General features: G+C 50.1%; 4 protein-coding genes across 4 annotated transcripts; 1 reads left to right on the plus strand and 3 right to left on the minus strand.

The window, feature by feature from the left end:
* Positions 1-1,527: 1,527 nt before the first annotated feature.
* On the minus strand, positions 1,528-5,184 carry J7T55_010411 (uncharacterized protein; the record flags this gene model as incomplete). Its single annotated transcript, XM_053144951.1, has 2 exons — positions 1,528-4,546; positions 4,760-5,184. 2 exons carry the CDS (start codon positions 5,182-5,184, stop codon positions 1,528-1,530), a joined length of 3,444 nt encoding a protein of 1,147 aa, XP_052992258.1.
* A 2,489-nt stretch (positions 5,185-7,673) lies between these two features.
* J7T55_010412 (uncharacterized protein) lies at positions 7,674-8,166 on the minus strand (the record flags this gene model as incomplete). Its single annotated transcript, XM_053144952.1, has 2 exons — positions 7,674-7,884; positions 7,958-8,166. The coding sequence occupies 2 exons, from the start codon at positions 8,164-8,166 to the stop codon at positions 7,674-7,676; spliced, it is 420 nt and encodes a 139-aa protein (XP_052992259.1).
* Positions 8,167-9,390: 1,224 nt separating this feature from the next.
* J7T55_010413 (uncharacterized protein) lies at positions 9,391-10,174 on the plus strand (the record flags this gene model as incomplete). Its single annotated transcript, XM_053144953.1, has 2 exons — positions 9,391-9,850; positions 9,927-10,174. 2 exons carry the CDS (start codon positions 9,391-9,393, stop codon positions 10,172-10,174), a joined length of 708 nt encoding a protein of 235 aa, XP_052992260.1.
* Positions 10,175-10,759: 585 nt separating this feature from the next.
* On the minus strand, positions 10,760-13,446 carry J7T55_010414 (uncharacterized protein; the record flags this gene model as incomplete). The annotated part of the gene is made up of 3 exons (XM_053144954.1): positions 10,760-12,318; positions 12,515-12,570; positions 12,647-13,446. The coding sequence occupies 3 exons, from the start codon at positions 13,444-13,446 to the stop codon at positions 10,760-10,762; spliced, it is 2,415 nt and encodes an 804-aa protein (XP_052992261.1).
* Between the last annotated feature and the right edge of the window lie 333 nt (positions 13,447-13,779).

Raw genomic sequence — 13,779 nt, forward strand, 5'->3', positions numbered from 1 at the left:
CTATCATTCATTGAGATGCAAGTATGTATGATCTAAGTGAAGGTGGATAGCAAATACGTGTACATCCATAAGGCGTCTCTAAATATATTGACGTTCTCTGGGCTTGTATAGATGAGCCGCCGTTATCGTGTAGCAGAAGAAACTTCTTCGCCTAGTCCAAACATTTGTAGATTCTTATTGGTATAATTCCTTCAGGGTGCTTATTTCCTTAGGATAGTTTGGTCTAGAACTTGATATATTCCAAGGTGAAAACCAAGTTCATTAGATAAATCTGATACAGTCGACGTATGTTTCTTCCAATTTCTAGACTCATTGTAGCTATCCATCAACTAGCTCATGCAAATCTATTGTACTAAAAATGACACCACACGCTGTTCAAACTCTTCTCGCTCTCCCCCGCCAGACTGGTGCTCCAGTAAACAGGCAACCGATCCAGAGCCACATTATCACAGCTGATTTATTGTAACAGCAGGGCCCAGTACTTGATATTTACACAAGTAAAATCAATACTACCCGCCTTTCCTCGGACTTTCCATCACTTAATATGACGTAGGATCGCTACACAACAGTTCAAGATGTACACAGCTCGTGCAGCTCTCAATTTGGAATCGACGTTCTAGCCTCAAGCAATGCTTCACATACAATGTTGGAATGAAACCTCCTTATTCTCAGGGATAAAGACACATGGTTGACCGGAGACCGTTTTGGCTTGACAAAGTCCTTCTATAGATCTAGCAGAGAAGTACTACACGAGATCATCTTATAAGGGATTATTCTATAGCGAGTTCTCCTATAGTAGATTGTCCTATAACAGGACTCCTTACTTCTTCATTGGTGTATTCATCCATGACGGAGATGATGTACCCGCAAAGGCTAAGCTGATGCTCGGACATGCACGGAGAATGTCTGGCTAGTGAACAGTTTGCACAAGAGCTGTGAAAAAAAAAAGTAAAAGGATGCGAGGAGTTGCTGAGGGACGGAGACGATAGGCTTTGCAATCACCCAAATGGTTATGTCGAAGAAGACAATGAAGCGCGGTAATAACACATGAGAACCTGCAAGTCAGGGTACGAAATGGTGTTACAATCATCTCTAGTGTCGACTTTCGGCTTGGCCGACATGTGAAGGTTCCTCATCTGAAATTTAATGGTGTCACCATGACTACGACCAAGCAGTCGTTGACAGCAGAGAAATGATCAACCAGGGCAAACATGGTATCAGAGCCCGTGTCTCACTGAGACCAGGTACCCTATGAGCTTAATGTCAAGCTTATTCGTCAGTTGGAATTAGTCGTGCGCTCTTATCCATTTCCTCCTGGCTGACCTCGACAAGGCTATGCGCTCCAGCTTCAAGCCCTTTTTGTATCACACACCACCGTTTGAGCTGGATGCAAGTATTGCTTTCAGGTGACGCGTAAGATCTGAATATTTAGCTGACTAATAAGCGATTTCAATCTTTTACATTATCAGAAATGTTTGAAAGATGAGAAGAGTCGTTCACGAGATCATTACATGAAGATACCCTCCACTACTTTGCGATCCCAGATTGAAGAGTTTCCTTCCTATGCTTTTCGACCCATTGACGGATATTGGGTCTTTTATCAACCAGTTTTACCAGTCCTAGCTCCTCAAGCCACTTTCTCATAGAACGATCAGATGTCACATCGGGGTTCAAAATCCAAGATTCATCGTTGATGATCGATTGGAAGATCTTTGGATAATGACCACCATGTGAGTCTGACCGACTGCCGATTTCGGCCGATATTTTCCATGGTATCCATTTGAACCCTTCCTCGACGAGCTTGCTCCCAAGCTGTGTTTGCATGTCTTCGGTGATCTCCCAAAGCACATATCGTCCTGCTGGATGTGGCTCTTTCCCGTTGAGCTGCCCGAACACGCGACACATTGTGCTGCTCCGCTGATCCATGCATGCTTGTTCCAGACTGACACAGCTCTCTGGAAAGGGTCCTTCATCAAACTGCGAAGAGCCGTGGCGCATAGTTTCGGTCAGAGTTCGAACAATAGTGTACGCTGGAACTGATGCATACACCCTATAGCTCCTTGTTCCCATGAGATTGTTTGTGAGCGACGTGCAGATGTCCCATGCAAAACAAGCGTACTTTTCATTAGTTATGCAAATGTTGAGCATGACATCCAATTTTGCGCCTTCGGTTATGAACGACAAAACGATTTCAGCCCGTATGGCAACTTCTGTCCATGTGTTCGCTACTTGCCAGCGCCTGTGTTGAGCAATGAAAGATAAAAACTGCATCAATTCGACCAGATAGTGCTGCCACGGAGTTTCCAGTTGTGTGGCCGGCAAATGATGGCACGACTCCCACCATTGCCAGTTCGGGTCAGCACCTGCCGACAGCAACTCGCGGAAGGTACGAAGGCGAGACTGGCCATGTCTTCCGTGGCTGAGTTGAGTAACTGAATCGGCCAGGCCCATCAGGATCGCGGATTTCTCATTGCCGCTCAGATTCCCGTCCTTCAGTCTTGAAATGATAAATTCATCGTCCCAGTGGTACTGAGCTAAGACCCTCAAGAAATCGGCGCCGGGACAGGGAATTGCGTCATCCCACGACCCCACAAACAACCTGCCGGAGTTTGCAAGTTTCTCGCAAATCAACATCAGTCGATGCCAGTCCGCACATACCCACTCATTCGTGCCTTCCCAAGTTTCGTGAAACCTCGTCAATTTGTAAGACCAATCCGCCGAGTCATCATTATGAGCAAAAAGTGCGAGTTTTGCTAGCCAAGCTTTCATAAGCCGGTAATGAACGGTAAACTCTGACGCCGTTTCGAAATCCAATATCTTCCTGCCCGACTCGGTGTCGGTAAGGAAGTCTCTAGCGGTTCGGTGTATGAATTGCAAGTCTGAGCTGGTCGCAATAGGCCATACCATGTCATACATGTGCCCATACCAGCTCGACGTATCTCTGTGCGCCTCGTCTACTCTCCCTTCAGTACCCGATTCGACAAGACCGGCACAATAGATCTTCACCTTCCTCTCAACTTCCTGGCATCTCCTCAACATGATGTCTTGACTAACGAAATCTGATGTCCCGTCCAAGGCATCCAATACTCTATCAGCAACAGGCGTTGTTGCAAGCATGAGTTGGAAAATATTGAATCTGTTGGTGGAGAATTGTCTGTGTCTGCTGGCAAGTAGAAGTTTGAAGTAAAGCGCGGCAGTCTGACCGTATTCGGGTAAGCTGTCCGCGCCGGCCCTTGCCCACATGTCCTGGTATAAGCTGTCCAAATCCTTCGGCAAATGATCAATTCTCTTCTGAAGAGATTCAACACTATCATAGTTCCTAAATCCTTCGTTGATGCTCTTTGTCGCAAGGATGAGCCATAGGAACACTCCTTCCGCTTTAGCGACCAAGGATCGGATCGGGTCATATTGATCTTCGGACATTTCCGTCTCAGGGAACTCGACATGTTCTTCTGCGTAGACCATCAAGTCTTCGTAATTCAAATCTTGTAATCGGATTCGTGGGTATATGGATAATTTTGTCTCCAAGATCTGGGGATCAGGCCGGCTTGCCAAGCAAAGTTTGATCTTTCTCCTCTGCGACAGCTTAAAGGCCCAGTCCAGAAACTCTGGGATGCTGTCTTTGGTCTTATTTTCGGGGTTGATCTCATCAATGCCATCCAGAAACAAGCACACGCCATTTTCGTAGGAGTCCAAGGTCTTTAGAAGTGCTGAGCGAAGTTCGCTGCTAGACCAGTCTGTGTATGAGTCTTTTGGGCCCGACACAGATGATATGACCTTTCTGAGTGCCGTGTTGTTACAGCCCAAAAGTTGATAAAGGAGCGAGCAGAAGAGCCCTTCCATGTTTCTCTGCATTGTGGAGCCCGGTCGCCAAAAGTAGTGGGATGCGACTTCGCAGCCAGGAGACCAGGCATTAAGATACTTCTTCGTCCGATCTTGACCCAAGATGTACTTCACCAGAGTCGTCTTGCCCGAGCCTGGCTTTCCGCTGATCCAATAAATGGCATCGGTTGAGCTAAGCCAATTGGAGAAGCTATCCCACTTGATTTCGGATAGAAGCTCCTGGTCCCCGTCTTCTTCTCCTTCCAAAGAACTTGCCCCCGAATCCGCATCCGTGCTCCGGTCTGACCCGCTGCCCGAGCCACTTTCTGTAGTACCGTATGCGTCCTCAGAGTCAAAGTCCTCATCAGAGTAGTCATCGTGGTCCCCGACAAAGACCCAATCCAACGTGTCTTCATAGGCGTCGTCAATCTGATTACGACGCTGGTTAAAATCCGGGAATTTCAAACTTTTGAGGAAACGGTCTCGAATCTGGTCATCCACATGGGCCTCTTGGCTCATTACTAGGCAGTCCATCTTCTGGCCGACCAGCGCTACCGCCTTGTTGGTCCGTCCGGCCTCGAGTGAGACCTGTTCCCTAGTCTTCAGACCTTCCGAAGACACAAGATCAGTCGTCTCTCGGCGGCCTTCTCTGTATTGCTCGATGAAGAAGCGGAGCTCGCGCCTGGCTCCATCTAGTTTTATGTGAGCTGCATCGGTACTTGACCTGGTTTGTGGAGGAAGAACTGTTAGCCAAGCAAAATACCACAGTCGGACGCAAAGGGGAAAGGGCGTGACACTCGGTGATCCGCACAGGGAAGTTCACCGAAAAATCCGAAACAAAGCAAAGGTCTATTTCCAAGATTTAGAGTACCATATGTGCTTGGGGCCCGGTCTCAACGAAAAGAAGGTTCTGAGTGCAGGTGAATTCGCGGCTTACCATATTTGCGCAAGAAGACGGTTTTGCATCCGCTTCTCCTCGGTGTCTAGGTTCCCCTGCAGCCTGTCCAAGCGGCGTTTCCGCCAGGCGACTTTTGCTGTGACTTTCAAAGCAGACGCAAGGCTCCCTCGCTTCGCATTGTCGAAAAGGAAATGCATCTCCTCTCGGAGCTCGCGCGCTGCCTTGGAGCAACTGGCAGCTGACTGGACCAGGATCTCCTCGAGTTTCTTCTTCCCGGGTCCACTGTGCTTCTTGATCTCGTTTGCGAGACTTTCCAAGCCGACAGCATTGTTTTTGAGTTCTTCGTCTGGGGTGCGCCCCTGGTATACATCCTTGATACACGCGATGGTCTTCTGCCCCAGTTCTACAATTTGGAGTATGTTGCAGGCAAGACCCAGAGCTGCGAGGGGCTCCAGGCCGGACATCTTTGCATCTTCCGAGAATTGGGGGGTCCTTGTGTTGGCTCAAAATTTGTAGCTGAAGCTTCTTTTTCTTCTTGTTCGATGATTTGATGAGTTCTTGTTGAGCTGTTTGGGATGAGCAAGAATCTTCCTACTGCTCTCCTATGATCAGGAAAGATGACAGGTGTGAGTGCGGTCGGGACTGTTTGAACGATATTTTAGAAAAGATGTATGTAAGTCCAAGTGCAATCAGCTTTCCAAATTGTTATAATGACCGCATCCCCGTGCCTAAGGTGCGCAACAACGCCCGGTCAAACGTTGAAGATGTCGCGATAGCTGATGATGAGGACTTGCTGAGGTTTCTGAGTGAGGGGTAATTAGCGAAAGGAGGACAGATGAACGATTTAGTAGCAGATGTCTGTCAATCTCGGATCGCAGCTCGTTGGTGCCACGTAATTCACCGTCGTACATGGCTGGCTGTGCATATGCAGTTGCATGCCCAACCCCTCCTCGGACTTGGGAATCTCAGCAGCGACGATGGGACCGACTTCGATCAAGATTAGACTCTTACTCTCAATGACTATACTGATCCCAATTCTCTTAGGTCACTGCAGGAGACGCCGGAATAGCTTGTCGAGAAGTCAGAGCAGACAGGAGATACTCCGTTCGACACTGCTCCACAAATATGGACAACGACTATTACCCTCAGGCAGAGCTTCTTGAAAGGTCTCTGTTCACTCGTAGCCTGCAGGTTCTGGCGTGGAAATCTGTGCCACTGCAGACTTTGAAGTGGCTTGCATGTTGTGTAAAAACAAGGATGGATGTAGGCACTTTCTCGGCTTGGCGCGGTCCAGAAACTCGACCACATGCCCACCTTGGAGGCACACAATGGCCCGTCTCTGCAGCGTATTGGGCTGAGCGCCTTGAGGCGCAGCTTTCTGCACGAAAAACCGCCCCCATGCTAGCAGTTCTCTCTCTCCGTGCTTTCAAGCGCTACCAGTTCGATCCGGCTGCACGCTGAGCACTAGATCCCTTACGCCTCAAGCAAAATCCACCCGGGGTATTTGAGGCGCCAATATAGATCGCCAAACTTCTGAGAACCCGCTCCATGATACAATTATTGCCAACCTCAAGATTTCAAAGTGGCACTTCTGAAGCCTTGCCATACCGGGGGTGGACACTCGGATGTTTGTGAGGTCTTTATCGACGTCCAATTTGGTACCTCTCTCGAAGTATCGGACCCCGATTCGCCTTCTTCCGAGCTGCCAGAATCCTTATCTATGACGCTGGCCCACTGCGCACCACTTACAGCTGAAGCCAGCCCACGAAAACAGGAGGTCCTGAAAAAGCCGCTTACCAATCTCAAGCAACGTGAGCCTCCGTCTCAAGAGGATTTGGGGGGAGCAAGAGAGGCTGTGGTACTCACTCCTCTTCGTCATGGATCAGTCCCTCGCTAAGGCTTCACAGCGGCGCAACTTATCCTAAGACATAGCGACGTCCTATTCACTTGCGACCCACATTTTGGGCTTAGCCCGTGGCAGTACACCTCAGCATAGTCCTACTATCGTGAAACCGCCTCTCTCGGCCATGGAAGCTTCTTCGGTGACGTCAGTGCCTTCGGTGCGGATGATGCCGTCTGAGTCTATCGAATCGGCCTGGAATCACCACCAGCCGTCACAGACAGGCTTTACTAGCTCAGAGCCACATTTTTAACCACAACAGCCGCGTTTATACAATATATACTATACACTCCCAGCTCCCCAACAAAAAGAGCTGAATCCAGAAATCAACATTTTCGTAGTTCTCAATTGAGAACTGTATCACAAAAGAGATACTTTACATAATGCGTTTTCGAAAAAAAAAAGTGTAAATAACCTCAGATCAGAAGGCCGTGGGAGACGGCGCTTATAGCCATTTGTATACCACCTGACTTCTGTTTCCTGAATGAAACTTTCTAGCAAACATCGCCCCATCTCCAGCCTCCTCGCACCACTGCCGAGTGGAATATTCTTTTTTCTTTCCAAGCGAGAGGTTCAAGATAATACCATTGTGCGCTCCTGAAATGGGGCGTGGAGGACTCTGGTACGATGTGACTCAGATCGCACTGTGTATCAATTCTAGCATATACTACAACGATTCTAGGCTACATTTTGATAGCCAGCGCCCGAATTAGGCCCTTCCGAGCTGCCTTGAGGCTGTCGGATGTAAGTAGTAACGTTACTGTAGTATTTCTAGCCTTGCCCACGAGCACATCGTTCAATAATTTTCCCAAAGAGCACCGACGCGCACGAGCAATCTGATGTACACTATCTGCCGCGCGATTTGACCAATACAATTTCGTGGAACATCCAAGGTTGGATACTAGGCCCATGTGGAGTGATCCGTTTGCGAATGTCCACCAAACATGCAGAAGGCTTCGCATCCTGCGTCCCTCATTTCTCATCGACAAATATAGCAGCCTAATTGGACAATTGGATCCCATCCATGCAGATCTTGTGAGCTCAGACACACTCTCAGTAGTGAGCGCCCCTACCTAGATCGGTGCCTTTATCAGCTGCACCGCCCACAGGGCCCCAGACAGACCTCTCCTTCAGCCATTCCATCTTGCCGGCGCTATCGAGTTTGGCAAACATGGAGCTCTCAAATTCAGTTTCGATTCCATCAACCTTGATTGTGCCGGTCATGCGAGCTGCCAGCATGTCGCCATCACGGAGAAACTCTAGACTGGCAGTATTGGTGCACGTGTCAGCACAACACCTTGAGCAAAACGATAAAGGCTAACCAATATTCAACTTACACTACAGGCTCATAGTGGCTGACCTTGCTGCGCCACTCCTCCATGCCCTTGACATAGGCATCATAAGAGAGACGCTGTCCATTCATAATGTGGTAGAAGGTAGGCGTCGAGAGAGCCTCGACATATGCCTTTGCCTCCTGAGGTGGACCCGTGAGAGCCCACTTCATGGCGCGCTGATAGCCCTCAATGGTGGATGTGTATTCAGACATGGTTGCTGTTTGAAATGGCGAAGGTTACTGTGCGGTGTTGATTGCCTGCAAAAACTTATGAGAAAATGCAGGAGGATCCAGAGAAACTGTTCAGATCTACTGGCAGGACTGAGATCGTGTGACTGGCTGCTGTGGGGTCAGTAGTTATAATTTCGACGCAGCCGCCAAAGGCCAGTCGCCCCAACAGTAGAAGCTGATGCGAGGTCTGTGACTTTTTATGTACCCAAGAAACCGAAAGAGGGTTCGTATTTTTCTCAAACCTTCAGATGTTCATCACAAGCGCCGCGATATGGACCCGGAGAAGGTCTGTGGGTCACAGACAAGTGGGCACGGCCGATCCTTCGGCCGAACCACAGCAACACTTACATCGCCTCACTAGATTGGTGCTCGTTGGTTTTGGAATCACCAACAGTCGTCCTGTACTTAGCCCGACAGCGTAAATCTTTGCAGGTCGCATATACTGCCGGGCGGCTCACTGCTGCCTCGACTCGAATTGGCCCACCTCTGATGCCAGAGGATGCACACTAGGCTCCGGACCGCCGATCAGTTCTTGTTTCGCCCAACTGTCCAGTTCCAGCGCTGTAAATTGAGTGGTATCGTGGCCCATTCGCCTTCAATATTGGGCTCGCCCAACGACCAGACTGCTTACAACAGCTTTCCACCGGAAAGTCGGAGGGAGAGGGCAGTTTTCCTAATTAGTGTGTATGCATGCTTCTCTAGCTCAGTGCCGCCGTTCTGACGACAGCGGTGGCTTCTGTACAGTGTGTGCCATCCTTTCACCGCTCACGCCGTGCCGCACTGGCAGTCTCGTAGGTCCTGAGAGGTACCTAGGTACCTACTTGGCAAGCCTTGCGGTACCTTCCCTAACTACTGAATAGTGCTTAGGCAGTCGTGCGTACTATAGCTCTTGATGAAGTCGGATTCTGGATTGAAGCGGGGCGAGATGTGTATTTCGATAAAGCGAGCTTTTCCTCGTAACGGGGATGACACTACATAGTACGGGCCCGTTTAGGCGAGACGGCTTCATGTTCTCACTCCCGTCGGTTTTCTCGTCATCAAATCCCGGTGCGGGACATATGTAGCCGAATTCCGAGCTGCAGGGGATCTAGAGCACCGTTTGGTATCCAGGATTTTGCCTGTCCAATCGTTCGTTTTAAGCTTTCCCTTCACGCACCTGCACCCTCATGAACGACTTGAGACCTTCTATGTATTACGTAATCTGAAATGTCGAACAACATGCAATTGACCAGCACCAAAAAGTACATCATCTCGGGCTGCACAGTGGCCGACGGCGATGCGCTCGCCGCCAACAACCTCCCTGCCTTCTGGGCTGATCCGCATTTCCGTCTGAATTGGCCGAACCGCACTCTGGAATACCATGTGATTCAGATTGCCAAGCGTTTCCCGAATAACTTGTTGACTAGGCGCGAGACGAAACGCCATTTGAAAGCTGTCCACCCCGATACTGGTCGCATCGTTGGGTACGTGCGATGGATCCTCCCGGCCGATTTTGACGCGTCTGTCTGGCCTGAAGCCGTGACTCCGGCGGTCAGCGAAGACGATGAAGCTTTCTTCCGCCGCCTTGCCTCGATGGCCGATTGGAGCTCTGGCGATACAACTGATGAGCCGATAAGCCCGGTCCAGAAGTCCGAGAATGAGATTCTGTCCAAGAAGACATACATTCGTAAGTAATCTCCCCGTTATCCGGCAAGTCACCTAGGCCATGCACGATGCACTAACACGTTGGCTTTATCGTACAGAGCTGGACTACTTAGCAGTACATCCAGACAACCAGGGCAGAGGCATCGCCACGCAGCTGGTTGCGAGCGGTCTTAAAGAAGCCAAGAAGATTGGCCTCGACGTCTACGTCACGGCATTTCGTCCTGGCGTCGGGTTGTATCGGCGGCTTGGGTTTTGCATCGAGAAGGAGATTGTACTGGACGATTCTGAAGAGGGCGGGCCGGGAGAGGTCTACCGAGCCCTCATGACCTATGCTATCACCTCATAAGAGGCCACGCCACTCGGAAATCATTCTTTCAGTTTTGAGGATTGCTTCGTTAGAGCTGTCCATTATGCGAACATGTAACGACGTGAAAGGTGTCAACTGTTTTCATTTTCTGCTTCCATTTTCTGTCTTTCTTTCTTTTTTCCCCCATATTCTAGCCTACTAAAAGCAAAACAATTCGTAAACTATGCATCCGGCTCGGCTTATAAGATGTGTTCCGAGGAGACATCAACTCACCGGCTGGCAAGGTAAAGTGAGAATAACTAATAATGCGCCGTCTGTATACAAGAAAAGAAACATGGCTAACTGCAGCAAGTCCCTGAGAAACACAAACTCTGGGGACAAGGTTCTCGGGATCTGGGTGATTCGGAAGCTTCCATCCTGTCAGTCTCTTAGATCCCCGGGGACCCCTACCCTTGGAATATAAAGAGCACCATGCGCAGGTACCCTCGTTGTATCTAAGATAGTCCAATCGGAGGGTCACTGTAATAGTTGTCCCAATAGCCCAAATGATAGCGTTGATTTCTGGACATCAAATAGCTCCTCCCCTGTGCCGTATGGCCCCGGTTCCAAGCCGTCGGGGCCTCGTCATTGGTCCAGATTGACTTCCGGCAGCACGCTCCATATGCCCAGTAACGCGTCGATGGTAGCCTGTTGCGAGATCCCGCTTGGACCAATGTGTGTAAGAGTGTTTGGGTCTTGCTTCACCCTGCATATTGCAAGTGGGACAGCATGCCACAACCTGTTGAACTCTTTGAAGGCTACAGCAGTGCGTCCGAGGTACAGCAGATATATGGGCTTAGGCTGGCTCAGGTATGTAAATATGTGCTCAAGTAGAAGCTTGCTAATTCTGGCCCGGACCTCGAGTGTCTCCTTGTTCCATTTAGCCATACAATCACCCACATCGGGTAGAGCCGGTTGTGTAGCCGCTGGTGGAGTAGATGAACCTGTGCTAGTTGGCTTGACAATCCCTTTCACGGTCGGCGATGATCTCAAAGACGTGGGCTTTGGGGATGAGCTCGTGCTGGTTGGCTTGTCGGAGCCTTTCTCATGCTTTCCGTTCGATGATTTGTCGCTGTGGCCTTGGGGTTTTCCACGACGGTACGGAAAGGCGATGCCCCTGTAAGGCTCCATAGCTGGTGGCGGGCCGTTTGCAAGGATGTCTTCCAGAGTCTTCGAGTGCGCCTTACCGTCGAGCTTCTGAAAGGTATCATAGACAGCATACGAGTATCCATGCCAAAAGTTATACGAGGCTCCAATGACATCAAGGACAGCCTCAGAAACAGCTGTATTCGGGGCGGGGATGGCACCAGAGCTGGTGTCTGAGGAACCAGGAGGGAAAGCGTGTGTAATGGTATCGAGTGCGGCACGGACAGGGTCTGATCCGGAGGCCGATGCTTCTCGGATAGCATCCTTCACGGCCGCCGCCGTGCTTTCCAGATTGTGCAGTGGAATACCAGTAGAGCTGAGATAGGGTTCGAGAGCCTCGCCACTTACACCATCAACTGCGGCTGTTGCTGCTTCGGCCGCAGCTACACTTTGGGGGTTAACAGCCTTCGAGATAACGTTGAGGGCCGCGCTGTACGCCGGGTTACCCAGCGAGCCGCTGGGTGCTGCATTGATTGCGGCAGTGACAGCTTCCGATGTGGATGCAACATCACCGGCGGGTACACCTGCCCGTAAGAGGGCGTCAGCTACCGCTTCGGGGCTCGCTCCCGACGACGCCACGTCCGCCGCTGTCCGGACGCCCGCCAAGTCGATATCGGCGAGGCTAGAAGCGGCCTCGGCCACGGAAGAGGCTCCAGCGCTTTCGCCCACGGAAGATTCTGCCGGAGCTATATAGTCCTCGAGCTCCTGCATAATCTGTATGGCCTCATTGGCATCGTAGCCCTGCTCACGGAACGTGTTGTACAACTCGTCTACAGAGTCGGCTACCTCGCTTCCCAGGTCTGCGTCGCTGCCGCTGATATCGGAGCCACTCTGAGCATTGGGATCCGAGATCTGGTCCACCCAATCTTGAACACGATTCATCTGGAACTCATGCATGGAACGCGACCATTCCTTGTACATGTGAGGGGCACCTCTAGCCGCCGCGATATTTTTGCCGAGCCATCCGAGGAGAGCAGCGCCGGGGATACCAGCACCCACTGCAGGATTAAGAGTTAGCTATACAAGTGAAACAAGAAAGTCTTAAACGATAAAGTGCTGAAGTAAACCACTTTCCGCCAGTGAACTACCTAGACAGCTACAGCCGAAGGTTTCAGGCGAGTCGTGGATACTGAGAGGGGTGGGGGTAGTTGTGTCGCTGTTGATAAGTCAAAATTATATATACAAGCTACTTACGTCCAACACCGAGACCAATTTCTAGGGCCTTTCTGTCCTTTCCTGGGTTTGAGAGTCTTTATCACGTCGGTCACGTTATGATGAGCGTCGTCTGTAGGGGTTGCACTTGGGGTTGCAGTAGAGGAAGTTGACGTTGAGATGGTGTGCTCATGCTTGGTTGTTGTCTTCATGGGGCTCTTTGATCTGGTTGTCCCATGGCTTGTTGTCTCGGTCGGAAGAGAGCTTTTAGCTGTGGTTGGCACATGGCTTGTCGTTTGGGTTGAGATATCGATCGTTGTTTTGGTGTGCTTATGGCCCTTCGTTTTGGTATGCTTGTGACCCTTTGTCTTGGAGTGCTTGTGGGTTGTTGTCTCAGTCGATACGCCCGTTGTCTGAGTTGGCATAGGGGCCGTCGTTTTGTGCTGCCTATGGCTCGTCGTTTCCGTCGGAAGAGAGCTTGTGGTTGTGGTTGGCACATGGCTTGTCGTCTCGGTCGGGATATTGGCTGTGGTTGTGGTGTGCTTATGACTCTTTGTCTTGCGGTGTTTATGGCCCTTCGTTGTGGTCTGCATATGATTTGACGTTTCGGTGGATGATAGATGGTGGCTAGTCTTGTGGTGTTTATGGTGATGACCAGAAAGCAGCCTGTCTATCCATCCGTCGATGGCGTGCCCAAGCGGCCCACCACCGAATTGTAGATTACAATCCGGGATGATACTACCATCCTCTAAATGACATCCCATGCCGAGGATAGGGGTTGGGGCCGGAGTGGCTCCGATGCGGAGAGTATTGTCTTGACTGTCCGCAACGTGACACTCCGGATGGAACGGAATCATGTGGAAGGTGCAGCCAGCCTCGATTTGGGCCGGAGTCAGACTTACCGTGGGGCTCGGAGTCGGAGCCGCGTGAAGTATCGCGGCACCGGCCAGGAAGAGAAGACATGTCTTGAACATGGTGACGGTGTAGAAATGTAGATAATAAAGATTATTGTACTTTTAGGGAGAAGAGACGTGGGAGGAAGGGGGTGATTGATTGTCTACAAAAGGGATAGCCAGAAAGCTTTGAAAGTCGTGAAGCGATAGGTTTGGTAATACTTTAATATATCGAGCATTTCTGATAATTTATACTATTTTCAATTTTTACTTTTTGTTAGTCTAAATCAGCATTTTCTATGAAACTGACTTTCCTCGTCGTTAGGCTCGCCCTATCTCACGACGGTGCTCACTACTGCCGCAAGGGAAAATTGAATTTGTCAGGAGAGGGCCATGTAAGAGTTAAAGCTACTA

This window comes from Diaporthe amygdali (genome assembly GCF_026229845.1).
Source record: "Diaporthe amygdali strain CAA958 chromosome Unknown NODE_19_length_847323_cov_64_739301, whole genome shotgun sequence".
Lineage (NCBI taxonomy): Eukaryota > Fungi > Ascomycota > Sordariomycetes > Diaporthales > Diaporthaceae > Diaporthe > Diaporthe amygdali.